At 39.4% G+C, this 23,177-nt stretch overlaps 1 protein-coding gene across 1 annotated transcript; it reads left to right on the top strand.

Annotated features, from left to right (window-relative positions):
• Positions 1-688: 688 nt before the first annotated feature.
• On the top strand, positions 689-20,427 carry LOC130915997 (ornithine decarboxylase antizyme 2-like). Its single transcript, XM_057836319.1, is given in 6 exon segments — positions 689-787; positions 982-1,089; positions 1,091-1,171; positions 14,810-14,982; positions 16,507-16,592; positions 19,561-20,427. Coding segments are annotated over 6 exon segments (681 nt in total). The 3' UTR covers positions 19,695-20,427.
• The last annotated feature ends 2,750 nt before the right edge of the window (positions 20,428-23,177 follow it).

Genomic DNA, 23,177 nt, shown 5'->3' with positions numbered 1-23,177 from the left:
CTGTAGAACTTAAGACTTACAAAATAAGACATTGTGAGAGAATTTATTCATGCTTAAAACTAGGGTTGTTCCGATCATGTTTTTTTGCTCCCGATCGTTTTAGTTTGAGTATCTGCCGATCCTGATATTTCCCGATCCGATTGCTTTTTTTTTTTTTTGCTCCCGATTCAATTCCAATAATTCCCGATAATTTTTCCGATCATATACATTTTGGCAATGCATTAAGAAAAAAATGAATAAAACTCGGGCGGATATATACATTCAACATACAGTACATAAGTACTGTATTTGTTTATTATGACAATAAATCCTCAAGATGGCATTTAAATTATTAACATTCTTTCTGTGCACGTTTTACTGACTGACTATGCCATTTCTGTTTGTTATTTATAATGTTTTGTGTTTGTCACTGAATAAACAGGTCAGTTTCTTGTTACCAACCGTCGTGTGTTATTCAAACTCACCTAATTCAGCTGGCTAGTTGTCATCAAGAGTACTAAAATCTTTTTCAACATGAGTCTGACAACTAAGTAAGGAGGCTAAATAACTTAAAACTTTAACACATGCTCAGATAGGTCAGTATCTGTATCGGATCGGAAGTGCAAAACAATATCTGTATCGGATCGGAAGTGTAAAAACCTGGATCGGGACATCCCTAGTCTGTAGCACTCATATTTCAGTAATTAACATGCCAGGAGTTGTCGTGTCAGTACACAACTGCAATTTAACTCAGGCCATCATCTACTGGTGGACAATGCTTCTGAAGAATTGTCAGAACGCCTACATGGTGACATTGTTAACAAACTAGTGAATCCACGTGAAGGGAAATGGAATCCGCTGGACTGACTAGACCTGTGGTTCAAGTTCAGCCCAAAGTCTATTATTATCTGCTTCAATGACGACAGAACGGGGCCTATTATAGCCCTTTTCAAACAGTATTTCTAGCACAATGCAGCTCACATCCATTTTTTGCTGCCCCAGACTCACAAGCATTCCCTGCTGGTCGCTTTGTGTCTGTGCAGTTCCTGGTTAGCGGGCTCGCGGCTGTCCGGCTCCATCCCTCCCCCTCCGGGGCCTCAGTGGTGCTCCTGATGCCCCTCACCCACAGCTGAAGATCCCGGGTGGGCGAGGGACGGTCAGGGATCACTCTCTTGGCGTGCTACTACACAAGGTGAGTCGCAGAAATTCTTCCTCAAATCATTTTATTCGGCAGTGGATAAAGAAGATATGGGTTGTTCAGGCATGCAAACTTGCCACCTTTCGGCGAAATTTCGTCGTTTTGAAATCAAAATGGGTCATTCCTCTGAATCACGTAGATCCGAGGAGAAAAAAATGGGGGCGGGGGGCATGTCAACAAGCGAGTGAAACCGTTAACTTCAAAACCGTAGTCCATGCTCAAAACTACACTCTAGTCCTATGACCTAGACCTATCACCGCCACTCACTTCTTGTGACAACAAATAACTGACAAGAGTGAGAGCACGGTTATCACCAATCAGCAATGAGAAGGCCGAACCCCTCTCCATCCCAGCTTCTCGCTCGGTGTTCTGACAAAATCTCCTACATCGGCGAAACGTGCTACATTAGTCGAATTTGACACCCAAAGTACTACCGTGCGCTCTAAACTTGTTTTGTTTAGATGCATACAGGAATAACGTACTAAAAAAATGCCCGCAGAAAACACTTACCGTAATTTCCCCGAATATAAGGCGCACCCATGTATAATGCACACCCCAAATGTACTTGTAAAATCTAGGGAAAATTATTTTACCCGTTTATAACGCGCACCCTAATTTCAGTACCAATAAATAGAAGAATACAAGAAAACAGATCGTGTACAGATACAGAAATGTCATTTTACTGACTGGTGAAACACAGCACAAGCATAGCACATTGGTAGTTCAAAACATTACCATAAACTGACAATATTTACGGTAATAATATGATTTCACAACTTCTCGAACTTACCAGAATATAGGAGAAAACAAAGCAGATGTGACTTTTCTTTTAAAGGCTGCTGTATAACTTGCTCGTTCCATAATGATGAATGAATGTTTCTTCCATGGATTGATACGGTAAAATGAAAGTGAGAACGTAAGTCGGAAATCCGTGAGAGCTCATCGCTGTCAACTGAAGATGTCCCGATCGATCGGGATGCCGACCGATCGGGTCCGATCACGTCATTTTCAAAGTATCAGAATTGGCAAAAAAATATCGGAAATGCCTTTTTTTAATATATATATACAGTGGGGAGAACAAGTATTTGATACACTGCCAATGGGTTTTCCCATTAACTGTGTATCAAATACTTGTTCTCCCCACTGTATATATTTTTAATCGTTTTCTATTTGTATTTAACGTTACAGACAAAATGTCTTACACTCATCCAGAGTCTTTAGTTTTGGCTAAAAGTAGGGCTATCAAATTTATTGCGTTAACGGCGGTAATTAATTTTTAAAAAACTAATCACAAAATATTTAACGCAATTAAAGCATGCGCTGCACGACCTACTCATGCATTGTCGCGTCCAATCTATAATGGCGCAGTTTTACCTATTTATAGAGCTAAAAGGCAGCGTAAAATTGGTAGAGTGAATTTTGCAGTCTTTGAAGCCTTTTTTTAATTGGCTAAAGCCTTACAATCCATCTCTCAACAATTAGAGATATCGTGGGAAGCAATGTGGGGAAGAAAGGTAGTAGTAGATCTTTTTCTTAACACCCTATGTTATTTCCCAACGCAGAGAAGATATATCAATTGGTGCCACTACGCACAGTCATGGTTGCACTTCCCATCATGCACATGGGCAGAACAGTTAAACGGCTACAGTATCATTTACTGAAAGCTCAACAAATACACTAGATGGCAATATTTAGTCACAATATACAAAATCACATTTATCCTTTAAGAATTGCAAGTTTTTCTATCCGTGGATCCCTCTCACGGAAAGAATGTTAATAATGTAAATGCCATCTTGAGGATTTATTGTCATAATAAACAAATACAGTACTTATGTACTGTATGTTGAATGTATATATTCGTCCGAGTTTTATTCATGTTTTTCTTAATGCATTGCCAAAATGCATATGATCGGGAAAAATTATCGGGAATGATTGGAATTGAATCGGGAGCAAAAAAAAAAAAAAGCAATCGAATCGGGAAATATCGGGATTGGCAGATACTCAAATTAAAACGATCGGATCGGGAGCAAAAAAATCATGATCGGAACAACCCTAGTTAAAAGTATGAGAGGGTAATACATGCAAAAAGTATCTTTGAGGCAGTGAAAAGGTTCTAAATAACTAAATAAAAACAAAAATAGTGAGTACTCGCCGCTTCTAACCCATGTGCGCATGCGTGTGGATGCATGCGCAAGCCCGCTGAGCATTGTGTAGGACGTTTAAGGAATGGCCGAACACCGGACCCGTTGGAAATTGCGGCAAGGTAAGGGATTAATGTCAAAAATTATTATTATTATTATTAAAAATTGTTAACTTGTTAAAGCTAAAAGTTTGAGTGATGGCCTATTATAGTCTTCATAAATCATTCAATCGTGTCGTTCGATCAATTCCTGCGCTTGTATTGGTGTCTATAACACAAGTATTCGCTTAATTTCTTGATAACTGACTTCAGATAGTCCCCGATATTTCACCGCCTCGTAGAACGCAGTTACTCGAGGTAGCTCTAACTGCGGAGGGGCTAACTAGCGCCTTTCACACAGGGCTTTGCTAGTAAAGTTAGCGAACGTCAGTTGGGATCTGAATTGTCGCCAATTGGCGTTGTAACGAGTTATTTAAGGCCTCTTTGTAAAGCGCTTGTTAACGATAAAAAATAAATAAATCATGAGCAATTAGGTAACTAGTGTGATGAACTAGTGCCTTCCATACAAGTCATGTTCGGGGCTTTGTTAGTAAAGTTCTGAATGGTCACCAGTTATTTTTGACAACGAGTTATTTAAGGCCCCTCTATACTCTCCGATAATTACAGAAAGGGAAGAGTTTTGCCTTGTTGTGTAGGTCGTTTAATTTGTTTAGCCATCGAGAGTTTATCAAACTGGAGAGCTCCGCTACAGGTCGCATTTGAAAGTACCCCCATTCCCGCAGCCTACAGGTGTACTTCTGTTTATCCAGTATGATGCCCTATCAATCGAAGTTAAGGACCATGGGACTAATTGCTTTGGTTGAATGTAAATAAAGTTATGATCACCGCAGTTAATGCTTTTGAAGACTTGTAATTTTTTATTTTATCGATCGATCGTAATTTCCCGAATATAAGGCGCACCCGTGTATGATGCGCACCCCAAATGTACTTGTAAAATCTAGGGGAAATTATTTTAACCATTTATAACGCGCACCCTAATTTTAGTACCAATAAATAGAAGAATACAAGAAAACAGAGCTCGTGTACAGATACAGAAATGTAATTTTACTGACTGGTGAAACACAGCACAAGCATAGCATATTGGTAGTTCAAAACATTACCACAAACTGACAATATTTACGCTAATAATATGATTTGACAACTTCTCCAACTTATAGAATCTAGGAGAAAACAAAACAGATGTGACTTGCTCGTTTCATCATGATGAATAAATGTTTCTTCCATGGATTGATGCGGTAAAATGAAAGTGAACGTAAGTCGGAAATCCGACAGAGCTCATCGTTGTCGACACGACAGTAACAATAGGAATTATTGTTATTTGGGTTTGAGTTTCTCGAGGGACAGTAACAATAGGAATTATTGTTATTTGGGTTTGAGTTTCTCGAGGGACAGATATAGTTGACGGACACATACAGGAAGTCTGTGTTGTTACGTTTGTTATGGTCCGAGTTGCGGAGCTGCAATTAAGGTTGACTCAAATGAGTTTAAGAAACTAGACTCTGTGCTTTATGAAGAGTGAAAAAAGCAGAATTTGACACAAACAAAATCATTTGGCCGATCAGAGTCAAATATTACCGAAACAAAATGGTGACGTCAAGTACCGTAATGGTCGGCAATGGATCGACGCACACGTTTCTTCAACACAACGTGGCCGTGTCATATATGTGTTTTATAGATATAATTCTGTCTCCATCCATGTACCCGTTTATTATGCGCACCATGATTTTAGAAAGTTGATTTTGGGGAAAAAAAGTGCGCGTTGTATTCGGGAAATTACGGTTTCTATCTCATAGTAGTTAAGTGAATGGAATTTATGCTGTACCTGTAAATTCATATTTTATGCTGTACAGCTGTTCTCTGCTTAATGCAAATGAGACATACTGTATATTTTATAATTTAGATTTTATATAATTTGCTACTTAATGCGTCTTATATGTTCTTATTTCAGGATGAGAGATTTAGACTTGTATATGTTAAATTATTATGTACTGTGCAGGGGTCGCGTTAACCAAATATTCTCCGTCGTTGACCGTTTTTTTAAAACGGTGACGGAAAAACTGAAGTCCATCCGTCATTTTGACAGGTTGCAATTCACACCCCAGACCACAGGGTGGCGAGTGAGCATATTAATTAGCTATTGTCTCTCTTGATGCATGACGTCGTTGGCCTGACTCGGAAAAATGTCAAGGCAACTGAGCTTCCGAACTAAGGCTACGTTCATACTACAGGTCTTAATGCACGAATCCGATTTTTTCGTGTTTTTCCGACTCGAGTGAGGCGTTAACTTGACGGTCTGAACGTGACAAGTCGCATAGAACGGGACCATTTCAAATCCGATAGAATCAAATCCGGGTCACTTTCGTATGTAGTCTAAATCCGATCTGGGCCACATTTTTCCAGACTGTCGCGGCGGTCTGTATTGTCCAGTCCCACAAATCGGATTTAATGCAGCAATTACGTCATCAAAAAGCGAGAGACTGTACGGTAGCTACGGTAGCGATGCAGCTGTGCGTTATTAGCGCCTAGCTTGCCTTGAACACGGCTTTTTAGGAAGGGTCGGACTTGACAACAGTCATTAAAAAAATAAAAGTAGGTTTGAGGATAAGCCTGAGAATGATCGGTTTTCTCTCTGCTCCATATAAGCAATATTTCAACATTGCTTACACGGCCGAGAGTCGGGGCAAACTGCCCATATGTGTGTGTGACATGCACGAACCGTGCGTGCGTGCATGCTATCGATCCATATACTTTGAATATAAGCCTAAACGGGGTTTATATATGCCTGTTATTTGTGTCCTCTTTTGAATATGTCTTTATCAACATTTTAAAATTTAAGTGACGGGTAAAAATAGATTATGACCGGATTTTTATGACCCTGTCAGTCAAAATGACAGACAACGAAAAAGTCTAGCGCAACCTCTGGTACTGTGTTTAATTCGAGATGTCTCTTGTTGCACTATGAAATGCACTTTTCCGCGCATGCCGTGTGTCCATGTTGGTTTGTCACCTTTTTCACCCCTAACCAGTTTGCATGCCTGGTTGTTAACCAGCAACTCTATTACTACAGTGCTGTGTTGTATTATCTTTTTGGTTAATGTACTTTTATTAGTCAAATTTAATGTTCCAGTTCAACAGGTTTGGTTAAATGCGCAATTTGAATGTATCTTTTTGTGTTTTTCCAGTAAACCTTACTTTGGGAGTGTCAGTCAGCAGTATGACGCAAGCACTTTTTGCGGAATTGTTGCTTGGGGTTAAATTGGCTGCCACCGTAGCAGTGTTGATTTTGGCAACCCTTTTAATTTTCATGTCTTTTGAACAAAAGTACTTATTAGTCTGTCAAATTTTGAAAATGTGTTGTTTGATTAGTCTGTTTTCATCTGTATATTCTAAAGTTCCTGTCCCAAAATAAAGGTTTCCAGCAATTTAGAATGAACATAATAATAATAATGATAATAATAATACATTTAATTTCTAGAGCGCTTTTCAAGCCACACAAAGACGCTTCACAATAGATATGGAATCATAGTACGATAAAAACAACAAAAAAGATATTAAAAGGATAAAATATTAAAAGCACAAAAAAGAGAAGTAAAGATATAACAGAGCTAGGGGTTATGGTGGCTAAGAAAGAGTGAACAGGTGTGTTTTGAGTCTGGATTTGAAAAGTGATAGGGTAGATATTAGAGCTGGGAATCTTTGGGCACCTAACGATTCGATTACGATTACGATTCAGATGGTCCGATTCGATTCTAAAACGATTATTGATGCACCCCCCCCCCCTTTTTTTTTTTTTTTTTTTTTTTTTTTTTTTTTTTTTTTTTTTTTTAAATATTTTGTACATTTGTTCCAAAATTGTTCAAAAATACTCTCAGGCTAAACCAAACTACTATTTCAGTATCAAGTTAACATATAGCAGTAAACAAATATACAAAAATAACAGTAATTAAAAAACTCCAGTCCCCATTCTGTATCAGCAGCTTTAAACTACATTCAATTAATTTAATGTTATGAATCAACCGTTAAAGTTGTTAAAATTGCTCCCGTTAATCCATAATTTCCCTTTTGTCAACTTTCGACATGTGAAAGTTTTAAAATTATTTTAAAGATAGATTCAAGTGAATATTTTACCGATTTAGGAGTATTTTAGATAAAAAGTTAATTAGGTTTGCTTGGAAGGTTCGCTACAACAGCCTTGCAGAGAAGTGCACTGCTTTGAGATGGCGGCCGTTTACTACATCTGCATCTAGCTTTTTGTAGATGTGCTGCAAACGCTACCGCTACCGCAGTGCATCTAGTCTTATATAAATGATATCTACCGTAACATTATGTGGATGACGTACTTTTGTAGCAGCTTCAGGTATGTTGTTGTGTTTTTTTATCTCGTGGCATGAGTTGAGCTAGAGCCGTGAGTTGAGCATTGGCATTACCCGAGGGGCCGGGTAATGAGAAGCATGATGTTTAGCTACTCTCGCTCTGTTGCTCATTGACCGCGCGGCGCGCTGAGTGTGTTGTACTTCCGCTTTACTTGGCATATTTCAATAATCGGAATTTGGATGTTTGTGAATCGTTCTCGAATCTTCCACGGCCGAATCGCGAATAATCTAAGAATCGGAAATTTTGCACACCTCTAGTAGATATACTGCAAAGATCAGGGGTAGGGAGTTCCAGAGCTGGGGGGCACACTGTCTAAAAGCTCTGGAACCAAAGGTGGAGAGGCGGACACTGGGGACGGAACGGGGGAGGATAGTGGAAGAGCGAAGTGGACGGGGTGGATTGTTTAAACGGAGAAGATTGCAAAGGTAGGGAGGGGCCAAACCATGGAGTGTTTTGACGGTAATGATGAGGATCTTGTAATTGATTCTTTGTTTGACGGGAAGCCACTGAAGTTGACGGAGGATTGGGGTGATGTGGTGTGTTGCGGGGGTCCGAGTGATGAGGCGTGCTGCTGAGTTCTGGAGGAGCTGCAGTTTCTGGAGGGACTTTTTAGGGTGACCAAAGAGCAGTGAGTTGCAGTAATCGAGCCGGGAGGTTTAGACTACTGACCAGGGTGGAAGCGGTGTGGCGGGTGAGAGAAGGGAGGAGACGAGAAATGTTGCGAAGGTGGAAATAGGCTGATCTAGTAATGCTGTTGATATGTGACCGGAAGGAGAGCGTGTTGTCGAGGATGACACCCAGACTCTTAACCTGAGTAGAAGGAGAGATCGGTACTTCTTGATGGTAATAGAGAACTGATTGACATTAGAGAGTATTGTTGTGGTTCCAACTAGGAGGACTTCTGATTTTGAGCTGTTGAGTAGGAGGTAGTTGGAGGAGAACCAAGAGTTATTGTCATCTAAGCAGACGGTGAGGGAGGAAGGTTGGAGGGAGGCGGTTGGTTTTGAGGAGATTGACAGATGAGCACATATTTTAGCGTCTATAAGGACAAAGATGACTTTTTGATGATGATACACATTAAGCAGGAAAACAGTACATTATTTTCAATTCATTAAACCCTCCTAGATGCCACAAACGGTATGTTTAAAAGTTATTGGCGAGTTAAGGACAACACTCGCCCTGCTACAGCTAACGCTACAAGTTACATTTAGTGTGATGATCACTCAACATTTGAGGTAAGATCTTAAGCCCAAGCCTGAACCCGACCAAAATGTCAATTATTACGTTTGGGTCAGGCTGGCAGGGCTTCTCTAACTTTTTTTAAGGAATACTTGTTATAAAATAAATAAATTGGATCACACAGAGAAGGTGCTGTATGGTAATTGCAAACAGGAGCCGCAGAGCCAGAGCATGTCATGCACAAGTGAACGCCGTGGCCCCGCTCTCTTTTTAATCTTCCCCTCCGCGAGTCCACCTCATCACATATTTTTGGTATTTCGATATGGAGAAGCAAGAAGTTAAAATTAAAAGTAAAGACGGGGGAATTGAAAAGACAAACACGTACCGGTAAGATTGGGGTATGGAAATGCTTGAAATTGATTGTTGAAGATGCTATACAGAAACCTATGTCAGCTTTGCTGAATGTAAATGAATGTGGCGCTTTGCTGTCATACGAGAAATATATTTAACAAACTTTTCTAGTGTTATTTTGTCGTGTAAATGCATTTATAATGATCATAAAAATATGGAGACCATTTAAACATTAAGAAAACTAAGAAAGCAACTCGAAGAAATTAATATCAATGTCAAATCCACTATCCACCTGATAAAACAGACACACATATATAAAAGATATAAATGTTTTTTGAATATGCAACTTAGTCTTGTTGAACTAGGAGAATTTGTTATAAAAGACGGGATTTAATTGGTGATCATGCACAGGTATCGCCACAAATGTGATCACACAAAACTCACCCAATCTCTTTTCCCAAGCAGTGCTCTGTCCAGGTCCTTTCTTCCTTCTCCTGAGTGAGTCCTCACAAATAAAACATAAAATTTCGGGGCTTTTTTTGGTCTCGGGCCTGCAAATCATGTTAATTTATCAGGCTAGAGTCAGGCTTTGATACCCGCGGGCCCGTGTCTGGTCCGGCTGGATTTTCTGGCCCGATCTTAACTCTAGAGCTGTCCCGAGTAGTCGACATAGTCGACGTCATCGATGACGTAAATCCGTCGACGAGCACTACATCCCGTCGACGGTTAATGAAGGGTTAAAAAAAATATATCCCTGGAAAGTTCAGAATGTCGGACGCGCTGTATGCAAGCGGGGAAAGCGGCACAAAGCCAAAAAAGCGCACCAGAGTGTCCAAAACATTGACTTATTTCAAAGAAACAAAGGAGGGTACACTCTTGTGTCCTGTCTCTTCAGTGCCAAGCTTGGCTGCACATCGGCCGTGAATAAACACCTAAAGCGCCGTCACCCAGTTTGTAAGTCCATCTAACTAACTAACTAACAAATGACATGTTTTATTGAAGTTGCTAAGCCTGTGGCGATATGCAATGAGTCCATTTATCGCACGGCAAATAAAAATGAGGGCGGTCATTTTCACGGCTGCGTTTTATCGCTATGCGTGTGCCTGCGTGCATACATTGGTGCGTGCGTGCTGATGGCGTATGAGACTCCAGTTCCTTTCTCTTATCAACACGCTGTAGAATTAAAGTTCAGACATACAAAAATAAGAAAACACATCTATATTAAACACTATAACGTTAGCACTGCTACACTGAGGTGAATGGGGGGAAAAAGGCAACCTACTTTAGCCTGCTATAAAATATTGCCAGTCGTCTCGTGAGAGCAAACTTGCGGTCAAAAGTAGTGTTGTATTGGTCGCGAGCGATTCGTTCTTTTTGAACGAATTGTTTGGGTGAACGAGACCAAACTAATCACCATCTGCACTGATTCGTTCTATGAAGTTGGGGCTTGTTCGCTGCGTGGGAGGGCGTTGAGCAAGCGGCAGCGTCTTCTGACATCGCACACGACCAATCAGACGCCAGCCTCATCGCGGGCATGGGAGGGAGCGGAAACAGAATCAGGGCGTCTGTCACTCACTTCCACGTGTAGCCAATAAGCAGCCAGCGTGCAGGCAGGGGGGCAAGACTGAGTTATGTCACTTCCCGTTCAGTGACTCGGTCCTCCGGTTCCTGACCTAGCTTGCTGCTAACTTTCCAGTAATGCGGTGAACGAGTCAAAAAATGAAAGGAAATGACTTTGTCACATATTTGTTAATGTGGAGCCTATCAAATGCTGCTCAAACAGACAAAAACACCACACAAATCTAGCGAGCATGGTTTAGTGTACTACTTTTCTCAACAGACTCGGGACTACATATGACGACATACTATCAAATTTACAGTAGTTTAAAACACTGGTAGCTACGAGGCAAGCAAAAGTGAGCTGCGGTCGTGTGACGGCAGTGAAGGGGGCAGAGAACTGTCACTATATGGAGGCTTCATGGCAGCGTTATTTACCTCATATGTGCACAGAAAAAAAGAATATTTAGTATGATCACCATAATACTGATTTGCAATGAAACTGTATATACATGTCAATTTTTTCCGACTGTTTTTTTTTTTGTGTGTCGGAGCGTGTCGGGTGTTGGTTGGTTTGACAAATTATGTCCATCCGTCCACCATGTGCTACTCAAGCGCCCAAAAACAACGCACGCGGACACGGGAGATGTCGCAATATGTCTACATTTTTCTTAACAGACTAATGAGAGTAGAAAGGCGACATCGTAAAGAGCAAACAATTATTTCTCGTCAGCATTTGACAATCTGAGATGAAGGGACGACAGGGGAGCTGACTGGATTCTTTTATTGGTTAATACCAGTGCAAAAATTCAATACGATCATCCTAATACTGATTTGCAATTAAACTGTCAAATATCAAAATGTAGTATTGTTTTTTCAGAGCAGCACATTTGACAACTAGCTATTTACACTTTAGTTTTAACAATATTGACCAAAAATAATAGTGATGAGCATAAAAACTAAAATACAACAGAGCGAGAGGTAAATATGATGTGTTGGTCGTTCCATATTTAGAAAATAAACTTTCGATTTTTTTTTTTTCGTGACAGCAAGCATGCCGCGTTGGCTGGTAGCAGCAGCATTGTATATATGATCAAGATCATGATAAAGAAAGTCAGTGCGCCCCCGACCCCAAACCCCCACTCCCCCCACAAAAGGAAAATGTTTAACCCCGTCCTAAATCGAAATGCAAGCAAGAGCCATGACTTTGATCCCATTGAACTAGGACAGACGACGCGGAAGTTCTCCCTCGCTTTTGCAGCAGCGGGAGGGAGACGAGGCTGTCTGTGAAAGCGGAATGATATCACCTGTCACTCATTTCTGAAATTACGACAAGCGGTCAATGAGGAGCCTGTGTGCAAGAGAGGGAGGGACCAAGCAATGTCACTTCCCGTTCAGTTAAACTGCGAAGCAGTCTTTGGTGATTCGTTCGGCTACGTCACTTCCCGTTCACTAACCGAACGATTCATTTGGGCGAGGAGGGAGATGAGGGGGGCGAACGATTCGTTGAACGATTTGTTTGAACGAATCTTTTTACTGAACGAACCGGAATGGATTAGTTTACTCAAGTGAACGACCGATCCTGTCACTAGTCAAAAGGTGACACTTCAAACATGAAAAATCGCTGGTTAACAGCATTTTCAAACGAAAAAAAAATGAAGAAAAAAAATCTATGACTGACACTTCATGCAATGACAAAAAGTGCTTTTTTTTGCGGAGTGTAAAGCTGAAGTTAGCTGTTTAGCGAACGTACTTCCGGTGAACATTTCAAAATAAAAGCATGTCATGTTCGTCATATAAATAAGGATTTCTGGAGTTAATCCCTCATACTTCAGAAATCACATTCTACACTAAGAATACCTTTTAAAATGACACCCTTTATGAAAAATCTGATTGGCAATGAATAATTATTATAATTGTTATAATACTATTATATATAGTACTATACTATAATATTAATGCTAGGTGTTTTTTTAAGAATTGTTTTGAATCAGGTTGGAAAGGCAAAGTCAGTGTTTTGAATCTGTTTACATTCCATTCTTTTGCACGAGTTAATTCTATCAGCATTTGAACTAATTGTTTATTTGTGATTTGTTATTGTTATTTACGTGTTTATTTGTACTTTAATAAATAAGTTTTTCAAAATGTTTTTGTGAATTGATAAGCGTCAACAAAAATGTCATTGCTAAATTAGTAAAAAAAAAATAATTAGAAAAAAAAAATGATTAGATTATTCGACTAATCGTAAAAATAGTCGGCTGACTAATCGGGAGAAAATTAGTTGTTTCGGACAGCCCTACTTAACTCTACTCAGCACAGACCCTTAAAGGCTAAAGCAACATAGTATATGCTTTCTTGCCAAGATAAGAAAACAAATCTAACCACATGTTTCAAAACAAGCGAGCCTTGGAGCGCAACCCATCTTGAAGTACATCTCAAATGAGTGACACGACCCAAACACTGCTATGATGCAGGCTGTTGTACCATACATACAATGACAAAATGTCACACATTGTGAACGTATGACAGAAACTATGACGTAAACTGGCATTGGTTTTGTTATTATTTAGTCTCCCATGACACGTTTTTAGCACATCGGCATGTAAAATTTGTTCTTAGACAAAATATTTTTGTTATCGCCATTGTCAGATTCCTACTTGGTAAATTTTGATTTTTTTTTTCGGAACTCGTTAGCTGGTGTTGATGGCGATTGCTGCCTGGCCCCCCAGTCAAAATGGATTGGACGTCTATCACCATTAATGGTAGCCACTGGGTTAAAACAATTTTATTTAGACTTCAAACCGTAACGCCTTCAAAAAAAATTTCCAATGCACTTTTTGTTTTTAAAAGTATCGATTGTTGCTCTTATCTGCATCTGTGCCCGATTTAATGCCTGAATGACAACATTCAGCTCAGTCTCTTCAATTTGTACACTTTCGGGAGCAAACAAACACAAGTCACTGTGTTTACCACGCGTATGTCGTCGTACCCGGGACATGTGACTGCGCTCAGGGATTAGGCACATATAAGTGGCTCATTGTCCTCCCCGTGGAGTTTAGTATCTCATCAGATATGAATTATGAAGTAGAGACGTCGACTTGAAAGACGAAAACAGAATCATCAGGCCAGAAAAGGATAAACCCTGAAGGGGAAGTTGAATTTGCACTGTGCTTTGTATTATTTTTCCAATTACTCAGACACATGCTGTGTAGTAATTGCTGCGGACAGATGGACTGTTTACTGAAACGGTATTTTTCACAAATAAATGTTTTTGTTTTTAAAAAATAATTTTTTTAAATGATAAAACATCCGCTTTTCATTGTCAAAACTGCCACTTACCCTATTGGTAATGTGGTCCATTGATATAATATATGGCATCAGTGAACTTGCTCGCAACAACCTTTACATTGTAAAAATAACAACAACAAAAAAACACAAAAAAAGGCAACACTTAAAGCAACACTAGGTAACTTTTCAACCTTTATCAAATATTTTCAGAATATTTGTGAACCTATGTCGACTGACAACTAGTTGAATGACACCTGTTTTATATCTCAAGGGGAGACTGTATCGATTAGTTACATTGGACAGTTACAATACATTAGTTTAGGATGTGTTTCAAGCTAGGCTGCGCGCCATTTTGCTTGTTTGAAAACACGTGGTAAGATTTATTTTCTTATCTTGGCAAGAGAGAATATGCAATGTTGCTTTAGCCTTTAAAAATCTGCTGTGTGATCATTATACACCAAATGTAACTCCTCGCATTAGCGTTAGCATCAACTTTAGCGTGGCGAGCGTCCACTGAAATGCTCGAGTTTTTTAATTTTTATTTCTTTTTTTACATACAGTTTGTGGCTTCTATGTAGGTTTAGTTGAAAATAATGTATTGTTTTTCCTGCTGAGTATTATCATCACTGCTTGTTAAATCCATTCAATGGTCAACAGACTAAGTCCAGCGCTTGTCTCTCCAGGACGGAAAGTTGACGGTGACGCAGGCCACGGAGGTGAACGGGAACCCCCCACTGCTACGCTTCCATTACCAGCTGAGCGAGCTTCGCTCGGCCTTCTGGGATACGGTCCTGTCGAAAGACAGCCTCTTTTTGGAGGTTCCTACCGGGCCGCTTGTTGAAGGAAGCAAAGAGGGGTAAGGATTAGGGTTGTTTCGATCAAGTTTTTTTTGCACCTGATCCGATCCCGATCATTTTAGTTTGAGTAACTGCCGATCCTGATATTTCCCGATCCGATTGCTTTTTTTGTTTTGCTCCCGATTCAATTCCAATCATTCCCGATAATTTTTCAAATACATTTTGGCAATGCATTAAGAAAAATATGAATAAAACTCGGACGAATATATACATTCAACGTACAGTACATAAGTACTGTATTTGTTTATTATGACAATAAATCCTCAAGATGGCATTTCCATTATTAACATTCTTTCTGTGAAAGGGATCCACGGATAGAAAGACTTGTAATTTTTAAAGGATGAATGTGACTTTGTATATTGTGACTAAATATTGCCATCTAGTGTATTTGTTGAGCTTTCAGTAAATTATACTGTAGCCATTTAACTGTTCTGCCCAAATGCATGATGGGAAGTGGAACCATGACTGTGCGTAGTGGCACCAATTGTTAAATCTTCTCTGTGTTGGGAACTAACATAGGGTGTTAAGAAAAAAAGATCAACTACTACCTTGCTTCCCCACATTGCTCTCCACGATATTTCTAATTGTTGAGAGGGGATTGTAAGGCTTTAGCCAATTAAAAAAATGCTCCAAATACTGCCAAAATTAACTTTACTCAATTTACGCTGCCTTTTAGCTCTATATATAGGTAAAATGGCGCCATTATAATTTAAACGCGACAATGCGTGAATACGTCGTGCAGCGCATGCGTTAATTGCTTTAAATATATTAAAGTGATTACTTTAAAAAAAATAATTACAGCCGTTAACGCGATAAATTTGATAGCCCTACTTTAAGCCAAAACTAAAGACTCTGGATGAGTGTAAGGCATTTTGTCTGTAACATTAAATACAAATAGAAGACGATTAAATTGTTTTTAAATCCAGTGCAATACTTTTGACAGTACAATAATTTTGTATGTGGTTTAGAATTTTTTGTTTTCAAACAATTTGGTGGTATCATGCATAACAAAACTGAAGCACAGTATTAGGGCTGCGGCTATCGAATATTTTAGTAATCGGATATTCGACAGTAAATTTCATTAATTAATCGAGTAATCAGATAAAACATTTTTTTTAGGTAAAGAGCAATTATAAATATACATGAGAAAACAAGACATTTCATCTAATATTGAACCATTTTCGATGTACATTGTTGAAAACAGCCAACAATTGCATATCTCAGATGTGACTAGAAAGAAAAAAAAACTAATTCACTACTTTTACTCAAAAAACTACATTGGATAGCCTAGTATTTTATAAGTGGTTCTCAATGTCAAGTTTTAAGAACCGCTAATAGAGTGAACACATGTCTAACCTTGCATGGCCGGTGCAACGGCAAGGCCAGCCGTCCAATCAGGTGTCAACTGCGCCACTTACACTGCAATATTATGTAAAGTGTTAGAAGCTCTCTTATGTAAAAGGACTGCGTCATCAGCACCTCTCCTCCCATCGTCACTGACCGACCCCGTGTGTCTTCCTCAGGCTTACTGCTCTGCTGGAGTTTGCGGAGGAGACGCTGAAGGTGAACTCTGTCTTCCTGTGGTTCCGAAAAGGCCGAGAAGATCGACGTAAGACTTTATAAAAAACATACATGCTTAGATGATCAGAAAAAAAGTTCTGTCCACTGTAGCTACCACATATACCTGCGTGTATTTTTTGCGAGTGCAACCTATACACCTGTTATGCGGTCCTCACTCTGACCATTGCCCAATATAGACGGTCTGTAAAACTGAAACGGCATCCAACTTGGCATTAGCTACGTATGCTAACTATAGTAATATGTTAAACTCAAAATAATCTGCAAATGTGTAATATAAAAAATATAACATTTCGTACAGCGACAAAAATATGCACTGTACTTGGGAACAAAACTTGCCTCTGGAAGAAATCAAGACAAACAGCTGCAACTCTATGGGTCGTGCAGCCTTCTTGGCTTTCACAACAACCGAAAATTGTCAACTGGTCAAAGGTCTAAAGACATTTCACCATTAGGTTGGATGAGAAAGCATCTCTAAACTTTTGTCCGTGGCAAATAATATAGAAATTAATTCATTTCGAGGGGTTGGGGCTGCAGCTATCTATTATTTTAGTAGTCGAATAATCGATGAACTAGTTAGTTCAAATAATAGGGGTGCACGATATCCATTTTTTGAAACCATTACCGATATTGATAACTTCCTGCTCCTCAAGGCCGATACCGATACGATAACCGATAATATATATATATATATAATTGTTTTTGAACGCCTGTAGGTCAAAAATACAAGTGGTCGATTCAGCAAAGATTTGCCTTTGACCTCGCCAGAATTTTCATGTTGACGTGAACATTATTATAATGAACAAAACAAAGACGAGTTTTGACTTCAAATAAAGTGTCCATATTTATTTTTTCAAATAAATATAATTTGAGTCAATCACAATCAAACAGTCAATATCATTGACAATGTGTTCCCCTGAAAAATGAGCACTAAACTAAAAATAAACACAACCGGTATTGTGCTTTGTCAGGAGAAAAAACATTTGGTGTAACAGGAGAGGAGGCTTTTGCCGTCTTAGTCCATGAAAACACTTTCTTAACCTGGCAATTATAGGACAGCAAGCCTATCAATAACCAAAAGGCCTCTCAAGAACTTGTAAACATAACACTGTAAAATGCAAACATTTGCTAATTGCCTTCTTAAGGTTTATCACTCAGTGATGGAAAAATACGGCATCTAGAACTGTAACAAAACTTTGCATACTGGCAAAACGAGTGGAAAAAAACGCATACATCCCAGTCCACCGACACGTGCCAAAAATATTATATATTATTGGGCCGATAAATAATGTTATCAGATTTATTGGGATGACGTCATAATTCCTATTATCGGACCGATAATTATCGTGCATCTCTATCAAATAATCGAGTAATCGGATAAGGAACATTGAAAATTTTAAATACCTAAGCTTAACCTCAAACGGGGAAAAAAATAAAAAAGTACAACAAAAGTTAGTTTGATGCTATAAAATAACATTTAACATTTTTTTTTTTTACAATGCTTTTAACAATTGATTAAAACACATATTCGCACAAAAGACATCTAAATATACCTATGAACTAAATTACGAATGCATTAAAAAAATGGTTAAAACTTGGCATATGTTGGTCTTAACAGGGAGCAGCTGGATTCAGCCATGTGAAATTAGTTATGTCATATTCACTGTTGCCACTAGAGGGCAGGGTATCCACCCAAATCAATAAAACTAAATGCAAACACTTTCAAAACAAACCATTACAATGCCACTTTAATATAACGAACACTTGAAGCAGCAAAAATTTCATATCCGTGTCCTTTTGGGGCATTTATGGGTCACTTCCTTTTGATTTTGGGTTACTGAAAAAGAAGCGACTCAAAAATGTCCTCAAATGTATAGGAAGTAACTCAAAATCAACAGGAAGTAACCTGGAAGTGCTATGGTCTTAAAGCCATTGACGGCGCTCAACGTCCAATCCAGTCAAAATGAATAGGATGTCGAGCGCCGTCAAAGGCAGCCAGTGAGCTAACGTATTCTAATGCAAAATTTTGATAGTTTTTTTTTTTTTTTTAACTGTATATCGATTCTAACATAACATTTTGGGCTACAAAGTATCACGATATATCACCATTTCTTATTTTGTCACATCCCCTAATCATAGACTTCATAATATATTGACTGGGCGCGGGTCCGATTCATAGGGGTCCTATCTCCGTCAAAGCTGACCGAATGGAAACACAAAGAGCTTTTTATGTTGAAAATTCTTATAGATATGGACGTATAACAGTCTTGATTCTTGGTTGAAAGCAACAACAACAAAAAAAGTGCAGTTAGCATTTATGTTACGTAAATACGTCGAATGGGCTGCTAGTCTTCAAGCCACAGTTGCGCCACCTTATGACCAAAAAAAGTTTTTTTCGTTGAACATTCTTGTGAATAAATGCTTTTAATCACCAAATTCTTTATAGATATGGACGTAAAACCGTCTCGATTCTCGGTTAAAAGCAAAAAACGGGCAGTTAGCAGTTATTTACATAAATATTGCAAAGTATAATGCCAATGCTGTAGCGGCTAATTTCTCCCATTGATTTTTTTTTTTTCACGTTTCAAAATGCATGCATGGTAAGAAAAAAAAAAAAAATTCAATCCTCGAACAAATCACTCCTGAGACAATCCTTCCTGTTTTTATGCGGTACAGCTACCGTACTTTTTCAACCTAAATCCGCCGTTGGATCGTTGCATGTGTTTGAGAATAACTGCGACCGACTTTGGCTGACTGAAGCGGAGTGTGAAACAGCCCCCTACTTGAATGAGTGGCACAGTGTGTGGGGAATGTGTCCCGTGACCCTAACCCATATCATTATGAAGTCTATGCCCTAATTAACAGTGATGAAATGATAGGATTTGGACATCCATCCAATAGCAACTAATGAACATGCCAACAAGGCTTAGGTTCCCTCATCCCGTGAATGATGTTATATCCGCATACCAACTCAAAGTGTCCTTGTCCACCTCCACTAGTGTCCATCATCAAGACGTTCCACTACATGGGCTTTGAGATGGTGAAACCAGGCAACCCCTCGGTTCCGGCTCGACCCGACTTGGCCTTCATGGTTTACTCTATGGACATCAGCAGCAGCTCGGACGAGGAGTGAACAAATCTTGACCCCAACATCCACTTTTTTCTTCTTGATTATGGGATAGAGGGTCTTTTTTTTTTTCTTTCTTTCTTAGACTGCGAGCAAAATGGCTCGAAACTCAAAGCTTCTTTCTCCCCCTTTTCTTGTTTTATCGGAGCGTCATCACAACAAACAGCAGTCTGATGTTTTGAAGATGCTAAAAGAGACTTGGAAAAACCTCGTCGTGGCGGTCACAGTTAATCCACCGGCTGCCGTTGACGGTGCTTGACGGCCAATCCGTTTGGATCGGATGTCTAGAGCCGTCAATGGCAGCGAACGAGTCTTCCTTCCTGCACTGTTTGTGCCTCATTTGTTACTTTGGAGTCTTATGGCGGAATGTGTTCCTGGTTTCACCCTCTAATTCATGTGCAGCAAGAACACTTCAGGGTATTACGATATATGCAATCAGATTGAACACTGCAGGAGGTATCTTGCAGACACTTAATGCTTTTATTTTTTGTGTTTTTTAGCACTTTGAACAAAACGCCAAAGAAGCTTTTATCTTGGCTCGGGGAATATCATTGTTCGAAACATCTTCCAATTCCTCAATATTAAGCGTTCTCTCGAGTCGGTTTTTATGTATGTGTATATCTCTCTCATTTCATAGTATCAGGTATTTATTGTTAGTTTTCCGGTGACATATGATGAAGTTTCTTGAGGTGGGGAAACTAAAACACAAAAAGAAAAACAAATAAAAATGTTAAATTCTTTTGTTTGTGTTCATTTGAAGTGTCAAAATCGAGAAGGCCGAAAGTGTTCATGTTATTGGCAGATGAGTTATCGGATTTCGGTGTAGTTTTATGAATTTAAACTTTGGACTTTCTGACTTGTAACTGTGAGAAGAATTTTTAAAACGCACTCTGTCAATAATGCCTTGCATTACCTGGAAGTGTGATGTCATTTACAGAAGGCAACAGAAGATATGACGGACTTTATCCAAGGCAGCATCAGCAATAGTAAAATTTCTAGCCAAAGTCACCGTTTATGATCGCTTTTTCGTGACGTTCGCAATGACGAGGGCTCCCAGGAAAGATGATGTACAATTGATGCTTGCATGTTTGAACCTGTGACGTTAGATGACGACAATTTACTTGGCACAGCAGACGGTGATGACGCCGATTGAAGGCTCGACACTTCACGAAGAATGGTAAGCTATTCTAGCATTGTGATTTCTCTGAACTTTTCTTTCTCCAGTAATTCTGTGATATAATTATCAGTAATTGCAAAAACAGATGGGTTATATTAGGGCTGTCCCAAACGACTAATTTTCTCCCGATTAGTCAGCCGACTATTTTTACGATTAGTCGACTAATCTAATAATTAAACTTTTTATTAAACTTTTTTTTTTTTTTTTTTTTTTTTTTTTTTTTTTACAAATTTAGCAATGAAATTTTTGTTGATGCTTGTCAATTCACAAAAGCATATTGGAACACTTAAATTATTTATTAAAGTACAAATAAACACGTAAATAACAATAATAAATCACAAATAATGAGTTCAAATGCTGATAGAATTAACTAGTGCAAAAGAATGGAACGTAAACAGATTCAGAACACTGACTTCGCCTTTCCAACATGATTCAAAACAATTCTTTTTCATTTGCAAATGCTGTTAACCAACAATTTTTCATGTTTGAAGTAGTGTTGCACCGATACCATTTTTTGGCCCCGATACCGATACCTGGCTGTGCAGTATCGGCCGATACCGATACCATACCGATACCACCCCGTTTATATACATATAATTTATTTATAAATTTCCCCCCCCCCCCAAATAGCTACATAATTGGATGTGAAATCATTGCTATCAAGTCTTTGTCAGGCTGTTGCTTACCTTTGCAAAATAGGAAAAAGACTAGTACAAAGTATAATACTAGCCCAACAGTAAGAAAGTAAAAATAAGTTCATAATAATAAACTCTGAATGAACTGAGTAAACTTTTTTTAAACCTCTCAAAGGCCAAACAGTGCAACTTTCATGAAATTGTCTCATTCTGCTGCTGGTTAGATTGTGTTTTGTTGCTGGGCTGTTAATGGGGGCGTTCCTGACGTCGCACCTGAATCCAATGCGGGCTCATCAACGCAGCATTTAAGCACGGGTAAGCTCAGAGAAAGCTGCCGAGATATTTGCTTTGCTGATCGCCATTTGACATCTCGCGCTATAGTCTCGCTACATTTGCTTGTTACGCCCCTGCATTGTTTTTTTTTTTCTGTTAGTGTGCTGCACTCGTTTGTAACCTCTACCCTGTGCAGGTATTTGAGTATTTTTATTTTGGCTTTTTGGCTCGCTGCCTATCGTCTTAGTTAACCTTCGAGTTTTTAGTATCGACCTGCTGTCACGGACTCCTTTGTCATTTCTTCTATCCCGCGATCGCGTGTAATTTTTTGTTTGCAATTAAACCCTTGTACGTATCCCCCGCTTGTTTTCCGCGTCGAGGTCCAACCTTGTTTCCGCATTTGCGGACGCTAACAATTATAAGTAATAATAATTGACCACAGCATCCCGTCTCTCTATTAGCCTCCTTTTTTCGGGAGGGGGGAAAGAGTCCCTTATTTCTATTTCTAAAAGGTGGCAACCCTACTTTGGAAACTAGTCCCAAATTACTGCGGCATTTCTTTCAGTAAAAGACGATAAAAGTAAATTAGACGTAGTAAACTGACCAGAGATTGTTGCTCCGGTCCTGCGCCCTTCCTCTGGAGAGCAGTCCTGCTCTTGCAGGCTCAAACTCGTTGTGTTCGTTCACGTTTCGTCTTCAAATGTTTTATCAGGTTCGAGGTATTGAAACTGGCCGATTTAACTCCACATCTCGAAACTTTCAGGCCGCAAATCTTGCATGCAGCCATTGATTTTAATTGACGGGATTTCTATTTTGAAATATTCCCCGACCGCCGCCATGTTGGCGGCGCCGACATAGCGGCCTTGTCATTGTTCAGGAGTGGCTATTGGCCCGTTCTCATTGGTCTGGAGCAGGCCAATAGCGATAGCTGCTTGGTGTTCACGTGTCATCACACAACACAGAGACAAAGTGTAGTGAGCGCCAGGAGGAAAAAAAAAAAAGGCTGCAGTCAAATGTTATAATAATGGACCGGTAAATGGTATCGGCGCAGTCTTTGTTGGTACTCGCCGATACCGATACCACCATTTTGGGCCGGATCGGCGCCCCCTGCCGATACTAGTATCGGTATCGGTGCATCTTTAGTTTGAAGTGTCACCTTCATTTGCGGTTTCTGACTGTATCATATTGCCTCTGCAAAGCCCTTTGAGACAACCGTGTTGTGATTTAGGGCTATACAAATAAAATTGAATTGAATTTAATGCCTTCAAATCTATTGCTCTGTTAATCCCCATGACAGAGGCAAACGGTCACCGTCGTCGTCCTCTTGCTCTGGTGGCCTTAATCTCATAAAGACTTACATAAAGTAACTTCACATGGGAGGATGACGGACGGCTGTCTGCGTTT

This window comes from Corythoichthys intestinalis, chromosome 5 (assembly GCF_030265065.1).
Source record: "Corythoichthys intestinalis isolate RoL2023-P3 chromosome 5, ASM3026506v1, whole genome shotgun sequence".
Classification (NCBI taxonomy): domain Eukaryota; kingdom Metazoa; phylum Chordata; class Actinopteri; order Syngnathiformes; family Syngnathidae; genus Corythoichthys; species Corythoichthys intestinalis.
The sequence above is the reverse complement of the archived record's forward strand: the minus strand, read 5'-3'. Positions and strand labels throughout refer to the sequence as shown.